We start from the raw sequence: 24,937 nt of genomic DNA on the forward strand, positions 1-24,937 counted from the left end.
CAAGTGGCGGAGCTTTGCACCACTGCGTTCGACGCTTTGCATTGCGCTTGGTGATGTAAGGCTTGGATGCAGCTGCTCGGCCATGGAAACCCATTCCATGAAGCTCTCTACACACTGTTCCTGAGCTCTTCTGAAGGCCACATGAAGTTTGGAGGTCTGTAGTGATTGGCTCTGCAGAAAGTTGGTGACCTCTGCGCACTATGCACCTCAGCATTTCCTGACCCCACTCTGTCATTTTATGTGGCCTACCACTTCGTGGCCGAGTTGCTGTCGTTTCCAGTCGCTTCCACTTTGTTATAATACCACTGACAGTTGACTGTGGAATATTTAGTAGCAAGGAAATTTCACGACTGCACAGATGACACCCTATCACGGCACTATGCTAGAATTCACTGAGCTGCTGAGAGAGACCCGTTCTTTCACAAATGTTTGTAGAAGCAGTCTGCAGACCTGGGTGCTTGGTTTTATACACTTATGCCATGGAAGTGATTGGAACACCAGAATTGAATGATTTGGATGGGTGTGTGAATACTTCTGGTAATATAGTGTGTGTATATATATATATATATATATATATTGCTCAAAAAAATAAAGGGAACACTTAAACAACACAATATAACTCCAAGTAAATCAAACTTCTGTGAAATCAAACTGTCCACTTAGGAAGCAACACTGATTGACAATCAATTTCACAGCTGTTGTGCAAATGGAATAGACAACAGGTGGAAATTATTGGCAATTAGCAAGACACACTCAATAAAGGAGTGGTTCTGCAGGTGGGGACCACAGACCACTTCTCAGTACCTTTCTGCTTTCTGGCTGATGTTTTGGTCACTTTTGAATGTTGGTGGTGCTTTCACACTCGTGGTAGCATGAGACGGACTCTACAACCCACACAAGTGGCTCAGGTAGTGCAGCTCATCCAGGATGGCACATCAACGCGAGCTGTGGCAAGAAGGTTTGCTGTGTCTGTCAGCGTAGTGTCCAGACGCAGGAGGCGCTACCAGGAGACAGGCCAGTACACCAGGAGACGTGGAGGAGGCCGTAGGAGGGCAACAACTCAGCAGAAGGACCGCTACGGCTTTGGGACCGCCTTTGTGCAAGGACGAACAGGAGGAGCACTACCAGAGCCCTGCAAAATGACCTCCAGCAGGCCACAAATGTGCATGTGTCTTCACAAACGGTTAAAAACCGACTCCATGAAGATGGTATGAGGGCCTGACGTCCACAGATGGGGGTTATGCTCACAGCCCAACACCGTGCAGGACGCTTGACATTTGTCAGAGAACACCAGGATTGGCAAATTTGCCACTGGCGCCCTGTGCTCTTCACAGATGAAAGCAGGTTCACACTGAGCACGTGTGACAGACATGACAGAGTCTGGAGACGCCGTGGAGAGCGATCTGCTGCCTGCAACATCCTTCAGCATGACCGGTTTGGCAGTGGGTCAGTAATGGTGTGGGGTGGCATTTCTTTGGAGGGCCACACAGCCCTCCATGCGCTCGCCAGAGGTAGCCTGACTGCCATTAGGTACCGAGATGAGATCCTCAGACCCCTTGTGAGACCATATGCTGGTGCGGTTGGCCCTGGGTTCCTCCTAATGCAGGACAATGCTAGACCTCATGTGGCTGGAGTGTGTCAGCAGTTCCTGCAACATGGAGGCATTGAAGCTATGGACTGGCCCGCCCGTTCCCCAGACCTGAATCCGATTGAGCACATCTGGGACATCATGTCTCACTCCATCCACCAACGCCACGTTGCACCACAGACTGTCCAGGAGTTGGCAGATGCTTTAGTCCAGGTCTGGGAGGAGATCCCTCAGGAGACCATCCGCCACCTCATCAGGAGCATGCCCAGGCGTTGTAGGGAGGTCATACAGGCACGTGGAGGCCACACACAATACTGAGCCTCATTTTGACTTGTTTTAAGGACATTAATCAAAGTTGGATCAGCCTGTAGTGTGTTTTTCCACTTTAATTTTGTGTGACTCCAAATCCAGGCCTCCATTGCTTAATAAATCTGATTTCCATTGATGATCTTTGTGTGATTTTGTTGTCAGCACATTCAACTTTGTACAGAACAAAGTATTCAATGAGAATATTTCATTCATTCAGATCTAGGATGTGTTATTTGAGTGTTCCCTTTATTTTTTTGAGATTATTTATTTATTTATATATATATATATATATATATATATATAATAGAGAGAGAGAAAATCATTATTAGCACCTAATTGTCACTGCTAGACTAAGAACTATCCAGCAGCAAAAAAAAACAGCAATCATACACTGTACTGTACTGTAAGTTTTAGCCACCTGAGAAAATGATATTTATCCTAGCAGTAAGCATTTATGTGCTCAGAATAAAAATCAATAATATTAAAGTATAAATAAATGCAAATACCAGTAATAAACAATGGTTTTATGTATGTCAGTATGTCCTTTTAACCATTCCCAAACTCTTCTCACAGCAACCCAAAGATGGCTGTAGCTATCATACAGTATTTGGCTAATCAGTGCTTCATTAAATTAAATCTAGTGAGCTTCTGAAAGAATTTAACAAATCTATGTGATGGCCAAATCTATCAAAGACAAATCTGGAACCAAACTGTGTTCTTCTAAGCAGATTACAACATATCAGTTACTTCAAAAATAAGAAATTCTTGTAACATTTTAGTACATTTTTATTTCCATGTTTTCTAATGATGTAGTGTTTGTACATGCACACATGCATTACTGCTAAGACAAGTGGCGTATATATATATATATATATCCCACAAAAGTGAGGGTATTTCTGCAAATATTTTATTACTCTTTTCATGGGACAACACTATAGAAATGAAACTTGGATATAACTTAAAGTAGTCAGTGTACAGCTTGTATAGCAGTATAGACTTACTGTCCTCTGAAAAGAACTCAACGCACAGCCATTAATGTCTAAATAGCTGGCAACAAGTTCTTTGCTATTTTATATTGAGAAAAACATGATCTTGAATTGTTGCAGTATTTGCCCGCTCAGTCTATCAAAGTGGTGAACTCCTCTTCTGAAAGATTCACTTCACTTCTGAAAGATTCAGCATCTTTGAGATGCTTTTTTATACTCAATCATGTTACCAACCTGTTGCCAATTAATCACCAGGTGCTTTCTGTATCAGTCTTTTGTTGTCCCTGTCCCAACTTCTTTGGAACGTGTTGTCAGCATCAAATTCAAAATGGGCAAATATTTTTCAAAAAACAATGAAATTTCTCAGGTTCCACATCTGATTTGGATTTCCCTTTTTTTGGAAATGGGGTTGTAAACTTGAAAAATACTTATTATCACTCTTTTGACGGAGTGACTGTATTCTATATACACAGTATGTTATTACATAGATGTAATTTTCTAACCTTAATCTTGGCAACCTAAAATAAATGGGTTGGGTTTTTCTGTTAAAAACTATGTATGTAAAACAAACAGAATAAAACACACTTTACCAGGTTAGGACCTGACATTGTAGGTTAGCTTTGTTTTTGTTCTTAACATATATGAAAACAAACAAAGACACACCCTTTTGTGGGTTACACTGATTTCATGTCTCTAATATGACTATTACACATGAAAAGACAGAGCAACACCACCAGTCTTTGTACATATAAAGACATTTTAATGATGTCACAGCACATCTTGGATTATACATAAAGTGCCATTACAAGCATTTGCATGGGAACTGAACGATGGCGTGAGCACATCAGGACTGTACCTCCCCTGAAAAGGGGCATGTGGGGATTGAGATTGTCATGGCAAAGAAATCAAAAACACTTTACAATTTTAAAAACCACCCTGTGCATGTAAATGTGGAATGTTCTTTTTTTTTTACATCAAGATTTTTTTCATTAATGTACTTGGGAGTTTATCCTTGTTTGTTTTTTTCAAGAATGGAAGAGTTGTCTTCTATCTATATCCAGCAGGTTCACTGAATCAAACATGAGTGCTGCAAGAAAACCTGAGGCATATGTTTGGATTTCCCTTTTAATTAACATTATTATCTGCTCCCTCAATGAACAGTATATACAGACTTGAATAATCTAAATTACAGAAGTGTTGTAAATAAGTAAAGTTGGCTTTATCATCCAGCATAAAATAAACTGTCAAGATTCATATACCATGTTATCACCTTTTTAAATGTCTAACAAAAGGCCTCTTCACTTCATTACTAGCTCGTTCTTGAAGTTTGACCTTTGCTTCTATAACATTTTCATTTTACTTTCTCAATTAAAAATTCAGCATAATCAAACCATTCTTAGAACCACTTCCAAATACAGTACAAACTGTTTGGCAGTTGGACATTAGGATAAATTTACTGTCTTCATAAGGCATTAATAAACTAACTAACTTCTCAAAGAAAAAAATATATATAACCACCAGGCAGCAATGAAGAAACGTGAGAACAAAATTGACCATTTTGTTTTATCTTACTCTATAGGAGACTAACATAAACATCCAGTTATTACTGTGCCATGCTGTACTGCTTTAGATACTTCTTATTCATCACTCCCTACATTATTAAACAATGCATAAACCACAGTCAGGCAAGGGTGCTTCAAGTTCCATTAGGTCTATTGCAAGGACCCTCCTTGCCGCCTTCCACTGCGAGCTGCAATGTGCGAGAAGAGGTTGAGGTGCACGGCGAAACGTTTGCGCAATCACATGGAGAATCACACGGAGAGGTGACAGTGGAACGGTGATGTACACAGAGAATGCATCACTGATCATTTCTTTTACGATCAGAAACAGTATGAAACAAAAACAGTTAACATATAAAAAAATGCATCAGAATCCCAAACGACTGAACACAGTTCTCATAGGACAATGTAGTGTTATGTTGTGATATCCCTGTGTGTTTATGTCTGTTGCTGCTGTAGTCCAGCATTTTGTGTTTCTTTGTGTGTGTTTTTGTGTGTAAACAAGTCTTGCCAGTGTGCTTTCGTGACTGGTTGAGTGCAACTCCGTTTGCTCTTATATGGTTCCCTGATTGAACCCTACATTCCCTGCTGAGCATGAGCTGAAGAATCCGAGAAAGCTATGAGAAAGATATCAAACGTTATCAGACCTCCATGTCTGGTGGGCCTCCACCTCCTCAGGCACCACCAAGAGGAGTTCACAGTTCTTCCCTCGAAGCTGGTGACGCAAGAACTTCCTGCAATGTCAGCGAAACACAAGGTTGTGACAGGAGCTTATATGAACTCTCTTAAAATACGTTATTATGGACTTAAAATACGTTAAAACATCTTTTTAACACCGTCAGATAAAAGGGATCAGACAGATGTTTACATGTGACTAACATTTAAAAGCAATGTTTGATCATATATTTATTATACTCTGGAAGTGCAGATCATTTATGATGATGCTGGGCTATTGCGTTAAACTATCTGTATTTTTAAAATTTTACTACATTTGTAATCCTTAATAAATAAATGTTATACTTCTCTATAATGCTAATCCAGGTGGGAAACTCCCAGTTTCTACATTTTATAAATGTTTATGTATTGACAACAGCAGATATACACTGCTCAAAAAAATAAAGGGAACACTCAAATAACACATCCTAGATCTGAATGAATGAAATATTCTCATTGAATACTTTGTTCTGTACAAAGTTGAATGTGCTGACAACAAAATCACACAAAAATCATCAATGGAAATCAAATTTATTAACCAATGGAGGCCTGGATTTGGAGTCACACACAAAATTAAAGTGGAAAAACACACTACAGGCTGATCCAACTTTGATTAATGTCCTTAAAACAAGTCAAAATGAGGCTCAGTATTGTGTGTGGACTCCACGTGCCTGTATGACCTCCCTACAACGCCTGGGCATGCTCCTGATGAGGTGGCAGATGGTCTCCTGAGGGATCTCCTTCCAGACCTGGACTAAAGCATCCACCAACTCCTGGACAGTCTGTGGTGCAACGTGACGTTGGTGGATGGAGCGAGACATGATGTCCCAGATGTGCTCAATCGGATTCAGGTCTGGGGAACGGGCAGGCCAGTCCATAGCTTCAATGCCTTCATCTTGCAGGAACTGCTGACACACTCCAGCCACATGAGGTCTAGCATTGTCCTGCATTAGGAGGAATCCAGGGCCAACCGCACCAGCATATGGTCTCACAAGAGGTCTGAGGATCTCATCTCGGTACCTAAAGGCAGTCAGGCTACCTCTGGTGAGCACATGGAGGGCTGTGCGGCCCTCCAAAGAAATGCCACCCCACACCGTTACTGACCCACTGCCAAACCGGTCATGCTGAAGGATGCTGAAGGATACCATCCTCATGGAGTTGGTTTCTAACCGTTTGTGCAGACACATGCACATTTGTGGCCTGCTGGAGGTCATTTTGCAGGGCTCTGGCAGTGCTCCTCCTGTTCCTCCTTGCACAAAGGCGGAGGTAGCAGTCCTGCTGCTGGGTTGTTGCCCTCCTACACGTCTCCTGATGTACTGGCCTGTCTCCTGGTAGCGCCTCCAGCCTCTGAACACTACGCTGACAGACACAGCAAACCTTCTTGCCACAGCTCGCAGTGATGTGCCATCCTGTAGGGGCTGCACTACCTGAGCCACTTGTGTGGGTTGTAGAGTCCGTCTCATGCTACCACGAGTGTGAAAGCACCACCAACATTCAAAAGTGACCAAAACATCAGCCAGAAAGCAGAAAGGTACTGAGAAGTGGTCTGTGGTCCCCACCTGCAGAACCACTCCTTTATTGAGTGCGTCTTGCTAATTGCCAATAATTTCCACCTGTTGTCTATTCCATTTGCACAACAGCTGTGAAATTGTTTGTCAATCAGTGTTGCTTCCTAAGTGGACAGTTTGATTTCACAGAAGTTTGATTAACTTGGAGTTATATTGTGTTGTTTAAGTGTTCCCTTTATTTTTTTGAGCAGTGTATTATATGAACAAAAGTATGTGGACACCCTTTCTAATTATGGAGTTCGGGTGTTTCAGCCACACTCATTGCTAAAAGGTGTTTAAAATCAAGCACACAGCTATGTAATCTCCATATACAGTGGCAAGAAAAAGTATGTGAACCTCTTGAAATTTTATGGTCTTCTGCATTAACTTGTCATAAAATGTGATCTGATCCTCATCCAAGTCAAGCATATCGACAAATATAATGTGCCCAAAATAATAACGCACAAAAATAAATTTTCTTTCAGGACTTTATTGAACACACTCATTCAACATTTAAAGTGATAGTGGAAAAAGTATGTGAACCCTTGGAATTAATAGCTGGTTGACCCTCCCTTGGCAGCAATAACCTCAACCAGGCATTTCCTGTAGCTGTGAATCAGACCTGCACATCGTTCAGGAGGAATTTTAGCCCATTCTTCCTGGCAGAACTGCTTTAGCTCTGTCATGTTCCTTGGATGCCTCATGTGTACAGCTCTCTTCAAGTCAGTCCATAGCATTTCTATAGGGTTGAGATTTGGCCACTCCAAAAGGCGGATTTTGTTTTTCATAAGCCATTCTGTTGTGGACTTGCTCCGGTGTTTTGGGTCATTGTCCTGTTGCATCACCCAACTTCTATAGAGTTTCAGCTGGCGTACAGACTCTCTCACATTATCCTGTAGAATTTTTTGATACACTTGGGAATTCATCTTCCCCTCAATGACTGTAAGCTGACCAGGCCCTGATGCAGCAAAGCAGGCCCAAATCATGATGTTCCCTCCACCATACTTGACGGTTGGGATGATATTTTTATGGTGATGTGCAGTGCCTTTTTTACGCCAGATGTATCGCTGCGTGTTCTTTCCAAATAGTTCAATCTTAGTTTCATCTGTCCACAAAACATTTTGCCAGTACCGTTGTGAAGTGTCAATGTGCTCTTTCGCAAACTTCAGGCGTGCAGCAATGTTCTTTTTAGTAAGCAGCGGCTTCCTTCGTGGTGTCCTGCCATAGACACCCTGCTTGTTCAAAGTTTTACGAACTGTAGATTCATGAACACAGATGTTAGCCTGCATCAATGCTGCCTTCAAATCTTTGGCTGTCACTCGGGGTTGTTTCTTTACCTCATTGATAAGTCTCCGTTGTGCTCTTGGGGTCATTTTGACTGGACGCCCACTTCTTGGCAGAGTAGCCACAGTCCCAAATTGTCTCCATTTGTAGATTGTTTGCCTTACTGTAGACTGGTGAATTTCTAAAGTCTTTGAAATTGCTTTGTAACCCTTTCCAGCTTTATGTAAAGCAACAATTTTTGATCGTAGATCCTCTGAAAGCTCTTTTTGGCGAGGCATGGCTTACATGCGCATATCCTTCTTGTGTGGAGCAAACTCAAAAAGTCTAAGTGGTTATCAGTCAAAGTAGCTCTAGTACACACCTCCAAACTCATTTTCTTAACAAGACTCCAGGTATGACTCCAATTAGCTTTTTTGAGATCATTAACTCAAGGGTTCACATACTTTATCCACTAGCACTATAAAGTTTTCATTGTTGTTCTCAATGAAGATATGAAGGATAAAAAATATTTTGTGTTATTATTTTGGGCACATTATATTTGTCGATATGCTTGACTTGGATGAGGATCAGATCACATTTTATGACAAGTTAATGCAGAAAACCATAAAATTTCAAGAGGTTCACATACTTTTTCTTGCCACTGTACAAGTACTGGCAGTAGAATGGGTCATACGGAAGTACTCAGTGACTTTAAAGGTAGCACTGTCATAGAACGTCACCTTATCGGTCTCGGGTGTTTTTCAGGGTTTGGACCCCTTAATTTATGTGAAGGGTAATGTTAATGCTACAGCATACAAAGACATTTTAGACAATTATATGCTTCCAACTTTGGGGCAACAGTTTGAGAAAGGCTCTTTCCTGCTCCAGCAAGACTTTGCTCCAGTGCACAAAGCAAGCTCCATAAAGACGTGGTTTGACAGGTTTGGTGTGAAAGAACTCCAGTGGCCTGTACAGAGCCCTGACCTCAACCCCACTGGACACCTTTGAGGTGAACTCAAACAATGATCGCAAGCTCTTTATCCAACAGCAGTGTCTGAGCTCACAAATGCTCTTTTGACTGAAAGGGCACAAATGCCTACAGGCACACTCTAAAGTCTTGCAAACCTTTGCAGAAGAGTTGAAGCCGTTATAGCTACAATAAGGGCGGCCAACTTCACGTTAATTTCCATGGTTTTATAATCAAATGGCCAACAAGTTCATATAGGTGTAAAGGTGTCCACATACTTTTGTACACAAATATTGGTTATTGACATTGGCTCACAAAACCCATATCGGTACCTCCCTACATTTAGCAATAAACCCATAGAATGCGACTCGTTTTTAAGTACCTGAGTTCATCAGCTGTTCCGATGACATGAGGACTGCGCAGTTTGGAGTCTAAGTTATAGTAGACTCCGCCCACCTCCCTCACTCCAATCCAGTGCTGCCGTTTGAGAGGCAGACGCAGGGGCCCCCAGCGCAGGTTGGATGGCACATTCAAAATGAAGCCAGTCACGTTTGGCAGGGCAATGCTGCAAACATCCCTGCGATAAAAGAAAAATTCCACGCAAAGGCATAAAGAAGCACACAAGGACATACAAACATTACTAAACATTAAAACAGTTCTGACAGAGGTAATTACCTTCTTTTGTCCCACCAGACAGCTTCAAACCCACGAGTCTGCAATGCAGCCATGATGACATTGACATCGTAGTTGCCATTTCCCAGCATGCTCTTCTTGTGGGGAGTTACCAATGTGCTGGGAGAGAGCCTGTGAAGAAAGAAGAGACACATGTACAAATGCTAATACAGCAGAACCGTATGTAGGATACATTTGGGTTTGTATGCTTCATCTGTTTGGTCAGAGTCTACTTTTACTCTTTGCTCCTATTTGGTGGGAAGATGTGCAATGAAAGTGTGTTAGATGCACCAAATATGCAGATATGCTGATTCATTTTTTTTAATTAACTGTGCATCTAGGGTAAATCTAGGGAAGAAACTCCCCTGGGTGAGAACCCCCTTCCCTTTACTTTCTCTCCTGATCAAATGATGGGGCAAATCTAGTCTTAACACATTTACTGAATGACTATGGTCTTAGTCATGGGTTCTCAACTTTTCTATCTATTTATTGGAAAACATAAAGGTCCACAGGAAAACAAAACTCAACTTTTTTGCTTTAAATGTTCATTCGGGGAGATTTTTTAAATAGCTATGCATAAGTATCAAGGAACACACAAAGGAAGAAAATTAAGCGGAATATTTCTACAGTACAATTTTTATACAACTTTTTTGTAGTGTTAGGAGTGGATAACATCTTTGCTGCCTTTGTGCTCGGTTACCATTTTAACATTAGTCAATTACTTTTTTACCTCACTGGGCCATGACGAACAACTTGTGGGACATGCTAGCTTTAGCAATCATGAGCTAGAATTAGGCAAGTTATTAGTCATCTTGCTGGAGAACAAGAGTATTTCCCCTAACTGTTGCCAGGTTTATTCATCATCATCCTGTACATAGTAACCTCATGCAATGATCGGGTTTAGCTTTAGTTTAAAACTTACTTTCAGTAAATGGCCATTGTCTTTATATACACACTCATATGCAAAAGTTTGAACACCTCTGGTCAAACGGCGTTTTGTTTGCTTTTCTAAGCGAAAATGAGTATATGACCTACAGAAAAACTTTTTTAAATATGATATTTTTAGCAAACTAATATGTATAAGCTGTGTTTCATATATTTGAAAAAATAAGAATAAAATATAAGATGTGCTATAATTTTGCATAGGCTACAAATGACAATGTATTTGTCACCCAAAGGCACCCAAAGATTTACACACGACTGTAGGAAACACCAATTGTTGGCTGTGTCTGCCTATTTTAAACATGGACTAAAGGTTCTACTTATTATTATTATTATTCTTATAATTCCCTCAAATCATCTGAAAAGGCAAGGCTGTGAATGAAGGGTACTTGTACACCATGCTCGCATTGACTGACCTCTGGTAGATATCTTGAAGTGCATCTCTGCTGAAGGCAGCACCGTCCTGGAAGACATTATTTAGCGCATGCAGAGCACACAACTCTCGACGTTGCTTCTCATGGTAGATGGCAGGGGGCCGTGGGGATGGAAGAGGTATTCTGGCCTTTTGCCCTTCGTCTGCTTCGGGGCGACATCCACCTCCAGCGACATCACCTTTCTGCTTGCTCACCTTCCATGGCATACAACCCAACTCCTGAAAACCACCTACCCCCCTCCCCTTACCAGAACATGGAGTACTCCCCATCCTTGCTGCTACTATAACACCACTGTCATCTCCACAGCAGTCAGCCAGTTGCTTCAAGTGTGCGGCAAGGGGAGGGGAAGGTAGCTATGGCAAAAGAATGGAAGCCACCTCAATGTATCTGTTGAGTGTATTAAGGAAGATGAAGAAAATTTCAGCAGATGGTAAAGGCACAGAATCTTCTTCAAATCAATGCTGGTATTTCCTTTCTGTGTTCTCCATGTGGCCCTCACACATAGACCTGCTGAAGACCAAAGTCTCTACTAGCACAAAGCAGTTCTTTCCATTTTGACTCTGAACAGATGACACAAGATGTCCAGCACAACACATTCAGATGACTTGTGGAAACTCCTCAACTTCTGGCAGGTTCTGGCTTTGGTAGGAAACCAGACTCATGTAGGAATCACCTTGCCAAAGGCTTAGAAGAAAAGGAAACAGAGATGAATAATTGGTAAGGATTTTAATGGCATAGCTCACACCATCACGATAGGAAGGACACAGTTAATACTGAGTGCTCTGTTGAAGATCAGTGATAGGTTAACTAATGAGCATTAATTCTCTTCAGCAAAATTACACAGCTGTCAATGCAGTGGCCCAAAACTTCCTGCTGCTGGATGGACGCGATCCTGATACACAAACATAATAAGAAATCAGAAAAAAACACTCTTCATGTATTGTTTCCCAACGACTCATTTCATCCCTTTAAGCATTATTGCGAGAGGGTAAGTTGCACTTTGCCCAGCATATGAATCTAAACCATCGCTCTCAGATCATTTTGTTAAATCAGTCCAGCTACGCGCTGCCGTTTGGCTTTATTTAGTGCAAAAAACAGCAAACAGGAAGCACGGAATTAATCCTTCTCCCCACACACCTCTGCCTTACACAACGCTGTGGACTTTGAGCTGTTCTTCTCCAACAGAGTGGCTGGCTTTACCTCTGTTCCTCGGGTTGTTTATTCCTTTGTTTCTCTCACTTTTCCTTGTAGCTCTCTGTTTCAACATGAGCATGCGCAAGACGTCATCCGCTTTTTGCAGCCTTGTCAGTTACGTCATGAACAACTTGTGTATTGTAGCCACGCCCCTTTCAGCCCTCGGTTTCAGATTAAACAGGAATTTTATGAGCCACTTTTATTTAAAGGGGTTTTTGCATATTTTCTTTCTTGAGTCTGACTTTGTGACGTTCCAGTGGTTTTATGCACCAAAAACAGTCGTAATTCATTTTTATGTGACCATTTTCCAACGTCTGTTTATCCCCTTAGAATTAAACAGGCCGTTTATGTTACTGTACCTTTAAAGGGGAACCATAATTAAACGGTTGAGATATCAAGAAAATCATTCCCAGTGGTTCGGAAATGCTTCGTCCTAGAGAAACTTACCCAGTCAGAATATTATATATTATATATAACAGTGGTGGTGACAGGAACCAAACGTTTGAGGAGTTTAAGGCCTCTACACACTGCCACAGGCATTGTTTTGTGGTATTGTTGTGATAAAGTTTTGGTCTAAAACATATTTTAATCAATTTATTTTAATCCATTCATGGTGGAGGGATACATGAAGCAAAATAGTCGCCAAAGAAACCTTTTTTTTAGATTGACTATTATTTTACCATCATAAACATTACATAGATAAATTCAAAAGACACGTGTGAGTTCACTGGTAGTTTTGGATAGTACATAAAATGGCTATATTTGCACTGTTGACATTGGGGCCTCTGATTCTTATCACCATCACTGTAAGGAAGTAGTAGTCAGTAAGTTTCTTTACAAATGAAGCATATAATTCAAACCAATATGAAGAACTAAAGATATTCAAATTTCCATCTCACCAAAATCCTAAATGTGTTACCACATTGCAATGTGTTACACTGTAATTTTACAGCGCTGCTGCAACCTTTAAGGTGAAAGGAAAAACTGCAATGTACTGGCTGACGGGCCACTTACAACAAACACACTGTAAAACACAAACATAGGCCAATTAAAATCTGTACATGGGCTGCATTTGGCCCTGGAGCTGGACTTTGGACACCCTGCTGTACTGTATAATAGGGGTGGAAAGCAGTATGCAGTACTGAGTATATACTGATGCAGTATACAGTACACAGAATGCTATTTGGAACACATTGTTTACAATTCATTTAAAAAAATAAACATCTGACAAAAACAGAAAGTAGACATCGTAGGCAATGAACTTTTATTCTTTAGCAATTCATTTTAAAGACAGGACTCACACTTTATAATAGCCCATGTCACTGTGCAGCACTCAATGCACAATCACTGAGTAGGTAAACTGTGACATCTTTATAACATTTACTGGTTGCGCACATATATGAAAAAGAATCACATATATGAAAAAAAAATCTTGTATCCATACATTATCATTAAACCTATTACTGAATAAATTCTCAGCAAACAGAAACATATATGTATATGCATTAACTGTTATGCATATACATAAAAACTGTACCCAGCAAACCTAGCTTACTATTACTTAGCATTTTGATTTTATCAGAGATTTGTGTTTGTGGACAAATGTTTGTCCTGCTCAAGGCAATGTGGGTATGCAACAGTGCAAACAGTGGTGATTATAAAAACACGAAGAGAACTGTAGGAACAAATAGAAAATACATTTTCATAGGGGTCTTAGAGAAAATTTTGCTGCATTGTGTAGACAAAATATGGGTTATTGCAATTACACTGTTACATATATTACTGGTGATATAGTCTGGTGTAGTGGGTAATCGGTCAACCCCACGGCCATCTCAGCAATGTCCCTGGGTCGTTATTTGCAGTCATACAAGAGCAGACTCCTATTTCTCTGAATGTACAGAGACCTGTAAACACTAAACTGAAAGCTACATTAATAATTCAAAAGTAGCTTAGAATTAGCGGTAAATTCTAACATAAATCACAGTTTGTAGTGTTTATTCAGTTGTTCAGGCATCTCCACAATGCTTGGGGCTTTTCCCACGCGTGCCTTTATCAACAACCCGACTGGCTGTTGTCATTGAAAGGTGGGGCTTTTGTCATTAAGATTAACATTACGAGCTTTCTTTATAATTTTTCAACCAGTGAACTCTCTCCTGCTCCTTCATAATCTACCCATTCCAATATTGGTTCTAACGAGCCCTCGTCCACCTGTCCTTCTCGTTTCCCCTCTGAGAAATCCCTGACTGCACCAGTCCATTACTTTACTAGCTCAGGTGAAGTATGTTAGGAAGTGAACAGAACCTGATACGTCTTCCTTTTAAACCCCAAAAATAACGGCAGACAAAATGGTTTATATGTCATAGCAGTAAAACACTTCAACACGCCTGATATTTTGAAATCATGACATTTGATTTGCTAATACAACTTCATTTGCTAGGTTCCTAGCAGAAGTGTCAAATCCAGGTTCAGAAAGTAAAAATCCTTCCCAGGATTTTGTTCCAACAGGCTGGACAGCTCTGCTGGTGGTGTGATCTAACTAGAGAAGCCAGCCTGTTGGAACAAAATCCTGGGAAGGACTTTTACTTTCTGGACCTGAATTTGACACCTCTGGCAGGTAGGCTAAAGGCTACACAGCTAACAACAACAAAAAGAGAGGCACCACACCACAGCTCTACACCAAGTTTATAGCCACACACTTCACAAATTTTATGTATGTTACGTTCAGCCATCTCATAAAAATATTTTGCATTGTAAAGTTTGCATGGCTATATCATGATAATGACTAATGAACTGTATAGTATATACAGCCCTAGAAGACAAAACTGCATATGTTCAGAACATGCATCATATCATTAATGAACAACAGCAATCTATTTGGTTCCCATCCCCAGACTATTTTCTCATATCTTCCAGTTTCTGAGCTAGCAGAACAGCCATGTTGTTTAGCAGATGCGTCCGGACTTCATCTTCCCGTTGCAGGAACTTGTGAAGGTAGTGACCCTGTTGGGCTCTCATATCCACTACCCTGTCCAGCAGCCTACGGCCTTCAACCATTCTGCTGTCCATTGAGCGGCCTGGACTGATGTTAACCAATTCAACTCTTTTACCACACACAGGTAGAGCGGCTTTTATTCCTAAGTAGTCGTCTTCCAACAGCTGGTCAAGAGAAGAGTAGGCACCTCGTGGGTTTACACAAGCAAAAACCACCAGCACGTAGCTAGCTGCCTCTTCACCAACTAAACTTAGCAACTTCGACAAGAAGTCATGTGCACTTGTTTGGTAAACTTTGTCCAAGTAAGTGGTTGGAAGCACAAGCAGAAAGGCGTGAGGGCCTGGTGAGGCCAACTGGAGGCTTCTTAACGTTTCTTGGGCTCGCTGTCTTACACCAAGAGTGGGACCAAGGAGATCGGGAGTTTCAACAACTGTCACCTCTCTGCTATCTACTTTTGCTCTCCAGGTAGTGCTCTCCTTATCAGGGATAAAGGCTCCTGCACTGATCCCCAGCAGACTGTCTCTCAGACAGCTGCATACTGCCCTACTTGGGCCCAGAAGAACTAATCGAAGCTCTGGGTCCCTGATGTGAGCTCTAAAAGACATGGAAATGCGTGAATGTTCTGCACTGGAGGCAACAGTTTTAGAGAACCCTGTAAATAAACAGATAAAACACAGTGAGGAGATTCAGTTATAATGAGATACACTGCCTTTCAAAAGTTTGGAGACACAAATGAGCATGTTTCCTTGTCAAGTTGTAATAATCAGACAAGTTAAATAGGTTTATTCTAGAGAATCTAGAAACAAAACAGTTAGCATTAGCATAATTGTTCAAATGTTCATTCAGTGGTCTTAAGACAGCACAGACACATTTTTTGCACTAATGCTACTGTAACCATGAATCTAATAAATGGTTGTACACATTGCACAAACACCCACAAGCAATGCCTTCTGAGAAAGCAAGCAATACACAACATACTGATGAGTGACAAATTAAAGGAATAATCTAAATAAAATGTCTTGAGTATTGGGCCTGCATGAGCTGCCAGAACAGCTTCAGCATGCCTTTGTACAGATTCTACAAGTCTCTGGAGCTGTACTGGAGGGTTGAAACACCATTCCTCCAAAAGATATTCCCTCAACTGATGTTTTGATGACGGTGGTAGAACGCGCTAACATGTCGGCTCTAAATCTCTCACTGGTGATAGGCCAATAACCATTCAGGGACCCCTTGTGCCCTGTGGATAGGGCCGTTATCATCCTTGAAAAGACCACTCTCATCAGGGCAGAGTATTTCAAAATTAAGTAATCGGTTAAAATAACTTTACACTGAGTAGCAGTGATCATTTCAATGACACTTGACCCCCCTCACTGTAGGGGTTAAGCATTCAGGCCTGTACTGTTCTTTGACCATACACCACACCTGCACTCACCCACTTGTGGAGAATATGGTGAAGGATGACTCATATGTCACTTTTCTCCACTAGTGATGATGTAATTGCACAGCTCTCAATGGTACATCCATCCTTGTAATGAGGACTTTATGCATTACAACCCTTCTATGATATCCTTCTCTATGTAGTTGCGGACAGACCGACGATTTGATCATGTCCTTTATTGACATTCTCAGTTCTTAGTCAGTTGGTCTTTTGTTTATCCTTACATATACACAGTAATGCACAAGCATCATGGTGAGTAAGCATGCAAACACGATAATGCTATGTACTGATGTCTTTCCCATAGATTGGTTGCGCAGTCTTGTGAGTGAAGCTCCTGCTCTCCATTCCCCTGTCATAAACACTTCAGGCAAACAGATTAGAATGATTACTTTATGGAATAGTGCCAAACTTCATAGATATAATGACCTTGTTTTGCCTTTTGACAGGCAGTGAAAGGATTGTTGTTGGAAGGATTTTGTAGATACCCACAGCAGTACAATTAGCATTCAGGTTCACCACACTTACCCATAATATGCTTGGGTAGTCTGGTCATACCTTCATAGTACTGCTTTATATTTGTAAAAGACCCTTAAAATGAACAAATGAAAAGATAAGTGAGAACATGACACGTGGGAATGTGTTCCACTTTGATTGTAGTACTGGATACAATTACCTGTGGCAGTGGTGAAGGCATCAGGCACCCAGCTAATTTTGGAGAACAGGGACAACAGGACTACAACAGACATGAACAGTGAGCACAAATGAGATGTGGTGTTACATGTTAAACACAAGAGGAATTCCCCACATTATTTAGGGCCTCACCACCAAAAAAGCTCCACAGGTGTGTTGACCATTTGAGTACTCTGAATAAACCTGGAACATAGAACATGGGACTAAGAGATCATTCAATATAATTCACGAAAAAGACTTTCAAAATACATAAAGAAAAAGGAGTGGGCACCATACCACGGGCCACATACACAAGATGACTCAGCAGGGCCCACAGGAAGGACAGCCCTATGAAAAAAGGGAAAATATAGGATAAAATTGGGGATATTACCCCATTAGGAACAATGTCTATTTCCTTTAAAGCTACACCATATCTGCTCATGAGTTTAGCATGTACAGGATGATGATGCATAAAACTTTTGCATCAGCCCACAACTGTCATATTGGTATATCTCTAGTAAATGAGCAAGAAAGTATTCTGTTATAGTCACCAAATATTGTGCAAAACTAAGCATGAGATATACATTTAGACATTTGAATTTACTTACCTGTGAGAGAGAATAAGAAACGTGGCCATCTTATCAATGCTGGGAGAAATGCAAGAAAAATGAATGAGACTCCAGAAATCATTTTTATTTTGTTTTTATATCTTAAATAACAAAATATATACTCAGTGAGCACTTTGTTCAGAACTTTTGTACACCTACTCATTCATGCAATTATCTAATCGGCCAATCGTGTAACAGCAGTAGGACAGCAGTAAAATCATGCAGCTTCAGGTACTGTTCACATCAATGAGTAGAGTGGGGAAAAAAAATTGTGATCTCAGTGATTTTGACTGTGATATGATTTTGCTGCCAGACATCTGGTTTGAGTATTTCTATAACTGCTGATCTCCTGGGATTTTAAGGCACAACACTCTCTAGAGTTAACTCAGAATGATGCAATAAAGAAAAAGCATTCTGTTAACAGCAGTATTGCAGATGGAAGTGCCTTGTCGATGAGAGATGTCAATGGAGAATGCCCAGACTGGTTCTAGCTGACATAAAGGCAATGATAACTTAGAACTGATGTAAATTAAAGATTCTCAAAATTAAAATATTTTGTATTATGCAGGATAAAACATAAATAAAGTACAATATGGCCTAGCATATTGGAACAAGTGCCCTAAAACAAGCTGCCTTAGTAGGGCATAAGAGGAAAGAAAAACATTGTTTAGGAAGCGAGTGAACTTATGAACTTCTCAAGGCCGAAAGGCCAAGATGGGAAAAACACCAGCAATTGTGCTAGGGTGTGTTAGGATGTGCCTGGTACAATGCCTTTTTAAAAAAATGATACAGACAGGACTTGGAGATAATGGTTTCCACATGGTTTCCACATGATTTCCACATGATTCCATATGTTAGACGTATAGACATCACGTTGGACATAATGGTGGTGTCATGAGATTAGGAGATGACAAAAAAGGGGTGGGATGACACTACCCCATCCTTACTGAGGGTATAAATTATGGCAATAAATTACCTGGCACTTCTGAAATCCGAAGAGTCTTCTTGTACTTTTTAGTTCATTTGATTCTTTTTTCTTTCAACAAACTGTTAAATTCATCTTATTTTATCAACCTTAAATAATACCTAGGCTTAGTAGTTAAACAAGTGTCAAGCGACGATAGAACACTCTGTACAGCTGCTGTAATCAGAAAGGCATCTCAGAATGCACAACATGTTGAACCTTGAGGTGGATGGGCTACAACAGCAGAAGAGCATATCAAGTTCCACTTCTGTCAGCCAAGAACAGAAAGCTGAGGCTGCAATGGAATTAGGTTCACCCAAACTGGACAGATGAGGACTGGAAAAAAGTAGCCTGGTCTGATGAATCTTGATTTCTGCTGAGGCCCACAGGATGGTAGGGTCAGAATTTGGCACCAGCAGCACGAATCCATGGACCCAACCTGTCTTGTGTCAATATTCCAGGTTGGTGGAGGTGATTATTAATTAATGGTCATTAATACCAATCAATCATTGTTTGAATGCTACAGCCCATTTGAATAATGCTACTAACCATGTGCATTCCTTCACGGCCACAATTTACTCATCTTCTTATTCTTTATACCACCATGATAACGCACCATGTCACAAAGCAAAAGTCATCTCAAACATGACAATTAGTTCAGTGTTCTTCAGTGGCCTCCACAGTCACTGGATCTGAATCCAATAGAACACCTTCAGAATGTTGAAGAATGCAATATTAACAGCATGAACGTGCACTTTTGCAGTCATGTCAACATAGACCAGATTCTCAAAGGATTTGAAGAATTGATGCTGTTTTAAGAGCAAAAAGAGGCCCTACCCTAGTACTACTACAGTGTTCCTAATAAACTGCATGGTGACACTGTAAAGGACCTAAAACTACTCTACTGAATCTACTGAACATACAGTACTGTCTAATGCCTAGAACAAAACAATGAATGCATCTTTCTTACTTGACTCTTAACTCACCTGTATGTTTATCTAACTGTCCCAGTACATGGACAGCATGTACATTTTTATTAGTGCATTTTAAAGGAGAGAATTTACCTTGTGATAGTCTGTAGAGAAGGAAACAAATCACTGCAAGCAAGCCAGTCTTTACTGTACTGAAGTCTATCCACAAATCTGAATGAAAAAACAGTATAAACAGGGTGTATGGGATGTACAGGACACCCATGTTAAGAAATGTAGCTCACACAGTGGTGAGAAACAGAGATAAGGTGATGGTTACATATGGTTTCATGTGCTGTTTGTCCTTTGCCCAACATTGATATTAAAAGCCGTAAATTACAACTTTGCACAATCAGCTTTAACCAAATTCTTCAGCGTAATTTAAGATATTTAAAAATGTGCTAATAAAAGGTAATGGCACTGATATTTCAAATTCCTCACGATTCTTCAACTGGTTTGATGTGTATGGGCGGCACGGTGGCGTGGTGGGTAGCGCTGTCGCCTCACAGCAAGGAGGGCCTGGGTTCAATTCTCCGGCCGGGGTCCTCTCTGTGTGGAGTTTGCATGTTCTCCCCGTGTCTGCGTGGGTTTCCTCCCACAGTCCAAAAAGACATGCAGTTAGGCCAATTGTGTAAAAATAATCAAATTGTAAGTCGCTCTGGATAAGAGCATCAGCCAAAATGCCGGTAATGTAATGATTGTGTGTCTGAATTCTTTACCATGGTGGTGAAAGGAACCAGAGATCTCACAGTCTATAACACAAATATAGCCATTTTACCTGCTATCTAAAAAGGCCAGTGAACCTACACATGTCTTGTGACTTTTAATTGGTGTTTAAGCCAAGAACACTGAAGGTGTTTCTGAGTCAAGACTGAGACCAGATTCACTTTTGTCAGAATATTATTATAAAAAGAAGAAAGGGAAAAAGCCTAAACTTTGTAATTCATTGTAGACTCATTTTCATTATATAACATATACACTGATCAGACGTTAAAACCACCTTCTTGTACACTAATTGTCCATTTTATCTGCTCCATTTAGTAAGCAAGCAAGCAAAATTTATTTATATAGCGCTTTTTACAACAGGTGTTGTCACAAAGCAGCTTTACAGGACAATCAGTATTACAGAGAGAAAAAAGAAAAGAAAAGAAAAGAAAAGAAAATCCAGGGCCGAGCCCCCATGAGCAAGCCAGCAGCGACGGTGGCAAGGAAAAACTCTCTAAAAGAGGAAGAAACCTTGAGAGGAACCAAGACTCAGAAGGGGAACCCATCCTCCTATGGTTGACACCGGATAGCAAACATTATTAGTATGAAATACTATAGTACAAAGTGGGAAAAGAAAAGATCTGAGGGTAAGGATTGCACAGCATTGTAAAGCAAGAAGCTCAGTGGTGGTCAAGCCGGTTCAGAAGGCTAGCGAGCAGTGGGCACCTGATCAAGGCAGAAGAGGCAACAGCATCAGGCGCACAAGATGGGCACCTATTCAGCTCAGCAAAGGAAAGAAAATCACAGTCAGTTCCGTAAAGAGTGGCTGACCACAGATTACAGTATAACAGAGCAGCAGAGACTCCAGCAAGTCTAGATCTGACAGGGAAGACTAATCACCAAAGGCTTGACTATACAAGTAAGTTTTTAGCCTAGACTTAAAAACTTAGGCTGTGTCTGATTCCCAAAGATTAACAGGAAGATTATTCCAGAGCTGGGGGGCTTTGTATGAGAAGGCTCTCCCCCCTAATGTAGCTTTATTAATTCTAGGTACCAGTAGTAAGCCAGCACCTTGTGATCTAAGTAGGCGTGATGGTTCATAGTGGGAGAGAAGTTCAGTCAGGCACTGAGGGGTGAGTCCGAGCTTTATAGGTCAGTAATAGGATTTTATAATCAATGCGAAATTTAACTGGTAACCAGTGCTGGGCTGATAAAACTGGGCTAATATGGTCAAGCTTTCTGGTTCTTGTGAGGACTCTGGCTGCAGCGTTCTGGACTAGTTGAAACTTGTTGAGGCTTTTGCTGGGACATCCAGACAGCAGGGCATTACAGTAATCTAGCCTTGAAGTAATGAATGCATGAATTAACTTTTCTGCATCCTGTAGGGATAATGCATTTCTGAATTTAGCGATATTGTGGAGATGCAGGAAGGCTGTTCTAGTGATACAGGTTATATGTGCATCGAAGGACAGATCAGCGTCTATCACGACACCAAGATTTTTAACAGATAAGCTTGATGCAACTGAGAAATTGTTAAGTGTTAAGTTAGACAGTTTGTTTCTAGCTGATTTTGGACCAAGAAGCAGGACCTCTGTTTTATCTGAGTTAAGTAGCAGAAAGTTACTTGACATCCAATCTTTTATGTCATCGGCCTAGCAGTGGAAATTTATGCCGCGTTTACTGATAATGGTGCCTAATGGTAGCATATATATTGTGAATAATATAGGCCCTAACACAGAGCCTTGTGGAACACCATATATTACTTTTGCAAGGACAGATGATTCACCCCTTACATTAACAAACTGATAGCGATCAGTGAGGTAGGACCTGAACCAGGAAAGAGCTGGTAACAGGAACAGCTCTTTCCTGGTTCAGGTCCTACCTCACTGATCGCTATCAGTTCGTTAATGTAAGGGGTGAATCATTTACCATATAGATAAAGTTTAACAGTTACAGACAGTAGACCATCAGTATCTCTTTTTTAGCCCCCTTTCACCCTGTTCTTCAATGGTATTATTCAGGTATTATTTGGGTGGCTTTTTTAAATACTGTGTACACTCACTGTCCGCTCTATTTGACACCTTGTTGGTCCACCTTGTAGATGTAAAGTCAGAGACAGTAGTTCATCTGTTGCTGCGGTTTGTGCTAGTCATCCTCTAGTCCTTCATCAGTGGTCACAGGACGCTGCCCACAGGACGCTGCCCACAGGACACTGTTGGCTGGATATTTTTGGTTGGTGGACTATTCTCAATGCAGCAGCTCTGCTGTGTCTGATCCACTTGTACAAGCATGACACACACTAACAAGCCACCACCATGTCAGTGTCACTGCAGTGCTGAGAATGATCCACCACCCAAATAATACCTCCTCTGAGGTGGTCCTGTGGGGGTCCTGACCATAGAAGAACAGGATGAAAGATAACTAACAAAGTATGCAGAGAAACAGATAGACAACAGTCTGTAATTGTAGAACTACAAAGTGCACCTTTGTCTCTTCTTCTCCAAAATGTATTCAGATGCCACTGTCTAAAGTCAACTGAATACAAACCAAACAACATACATTTTTGAAATAATTGAAAATAAAACAGAAATAACATTCCTATCTGCCTTCAGATGATGTTTGAATTTCGGAACCAATTAACATCAACAACCAAGTAATAATTAATTAATTAACTATTAACTACTTAATTAATCTATTTTAATTAATTTAAAATAGATTGGAATGACATTACTCATCAAACCAGCTGAATGATTTGTTACATCTTAACAATTGAACTGTGGACAAATGTTCAAAAATGGATGGAACTCCCCTTTAACTGTAATCCAGTGAGCGCAGTGCAATGTGTAGGGCAAGTGGTCAGTTTAAGTATGTGTGGACAAAAGCTCATATCAAATGAGTTACATAGGCTACGTTTACACAGCAGGTAAAAGTGGTCCAAATCCGATCTTTTTCCTCATATGTGACACAGATGTGTCATGTGTGAGTCAGTGTGAACAGCAAACTCGCACTGAATCTGATATTTTCTATTCCGATTTGAGATGCTTCCATATGTGGTACTGAAATCCGATCCGTATCCGATCTGAACAGCCAGATCGGAATTCATGCGACTTTTACGTCAGTCCAAATCGACAACTCATTATTTCGCGCTGCTGAGGCTCAAACATTTAGGCTGATACAAAAAAAACCTGAAGAGACTGATCGCAGAAGCGGTTTCGAGCGAAACGGCCGAGCGCGGCCGGAGGAGCCCGAGGCTGCAGCTTTAAAGAACCTGAGGACACGAACCAAAGTAGCCACACTGTGGGTGGTAGTCCAGCTGTCAACCACTGGAACTTCATAATCGCTCCTGTGATGCTGACAGAGACGACACTGAAGCTCCAGCAGTGACAGGCGTTCACTGGCCGTCTGGACGAGCCGCCTAGTGAAGCATTGTTTTTTGCGCAAGCGGGTCGGTTTAGGAGCTGATCTGTTCAGACTATTGTCGCATATAGATCACATTTAAAAGATAATATGAACAGCCAAACAAATAAATCGGATTTGGGAGAAAATCAGATTACCTGCTGTGTAAACGTGGCCATAAAGTGAGCTTCAAGGTGTTTCTAGATTCCAGGCTATGGTTACCTGCATTCAGGTGATATGCATTGTTACCCTTATGAAAAAGATCTATAGCAAATACATAGTACTACAAGCATTTCTGCAGGATTTCTGTAAGAATCTTAAATTACTTTAGTTAACTAAAGAACAAGTTTTATAGATTACTGTAAAACAGAATTAAAGAAATATCAGAAGAGATGTAAACAGATTATTTTAGTTCATGAGACCTACATAAATCTTACAGTTTATTAATCTTTTTTGTAAGGGCAGATGGCCACAGAAATAAATATATTTCTACACCAAATTAATTAAAGTTTCTTACCTGACACAGTTTTTACAACTTCGGAGGACTCACATCGTAAGGTCTCAGGACAAGGACTGTCTAGTTTGCACTCCATGTTACTGAGAGCTAAATACTGGCACTACTTGGAATCATGTGGCTACTTAAAATACTTACACAGCTTACAGAACCCTCCATCAGCACCCTTTAAGTGAAAGCCTGGCCAAAAAAAAAAATCACATTTGCACAACTTTCCCTTTACTTAAAATGTACTGATCAGCCAAGATATGCTTGCCATCCAAAAGCTGTACTGGACCTACAAGGTTATGTAGCTCACAAGTAATGAACATTTATAGCCCACCAATTAGCATCATGCAAACTGCTCACCTAGTTATTTTATTTCAGATATACATAAGCAAGTCTAAGTACTGTTTGAAGCATTGTTATCTATTAAAAAGAAATGAATGGCTTGCTCTTATTGCTGCTTCTAACTACAATGAACTTTTATAAAGATAACAGTATATTATACAGTCTGAAGGTCATCATC

General features: G+C 40.7%; 2 protein-coding genes across 5 annotated transcripts; both read right to left on the bottom strand.

The window, feature by feature from the left end:
* Window positions 1-3,620: 3,620 nt before the first annotated feature.
* Window positions 3,621-12,264, bottom strand: josd1 (Josephin domain containing 1). 2 transcript variants are annotated; one of them, XM_017686063.2, is made up of 5 exons: window positions 12,182-12,264; window positions 10,964-11,665; window positions 9,609-9,737; window positions 9,316-9,510; window positions 3,621-5,176 (listed from the first exon to the last, which is right to left on the bottom strand). In XM_017686063.2, the coding sequence occupies exons 2-5, from the start codon at window positions 11,248-11,250 to the stop codon at window positions 5,074-5,076; spliced, it is 714 nt and encodes a 237-aa protein (XP_017541552.1). In that variant the 5' UTR covers window positions 11,251-11,665; window positions 12,182-12,264; the 3' UTR covers window positions 3,621-5,073. The 2 variants fall into 2 exon arrangements, with proteins under 2 accessions (XP_017541552.1, XP_017541550.1); XM_017686061.2 differs by having other exon boundaries at window positions 12,119-12,257.
* Window positions 12,265-14,769: 2,505 nt separating this feature from the next.
* LOC108413514 (GTPase IMAP family member 4-like) lies at window positions 14,770-24,897 on the bottom strand. 3 transcript variants are annotated; one of them, XM_037544445.1, is made up of 8 exons: window positions 24,433-24,897; window positions 19,911-19,988; window positions 17,883-17,921; window positions 17,572-17,622; window positions 17,428-17,478; window positions 17,279-17,338; window positions 17,131-17,193; window positions 14,770-15,819 (listed from the first exon to the last, which is right to left on the bottom strand). In XM_037544445.1, exons 1-8 carry the CDS (start codon window positions 24,506-24,508, stop codon window positions 15,068-15,070), a joined length of 1,170 nt encoding a protein of 389 aa, XP_037400342.1. In that variant the 5' UTR covers window positions 24,509-24,897; the 3' UTR covers window positions 14,770-15,067. The 3 variants fall into 3 exon arrangements, with proteins under 3 accessions (XP_037400342.1, XP_037400343.1, XP_037400344.1); XM_037544446.1 differs by lacking the exon at window positions 17,883-17,921; XM_037544447.1 differs by lacking the exon at window positions 17,131-17,193.
* Between the last annotated feature and the right edge of the window lie 40 nt (window positions 24,898-24,937).

This window comes from Pygocentrus nattereri, chromosome 13 (genome assembly GCF_015220715.1).
Source record: "Pygocentrus nattereri isolate fPygNat1 chromosome 13, fPygNat1.pri, whole genome shotgun sequence".
Lineage (NCBI taxonomy): Eukaryota > Metazoa > Chordata > Actinopteri > Characiformes > Serrasalmidae > Pygocentrus > Pygocentrus nattereri.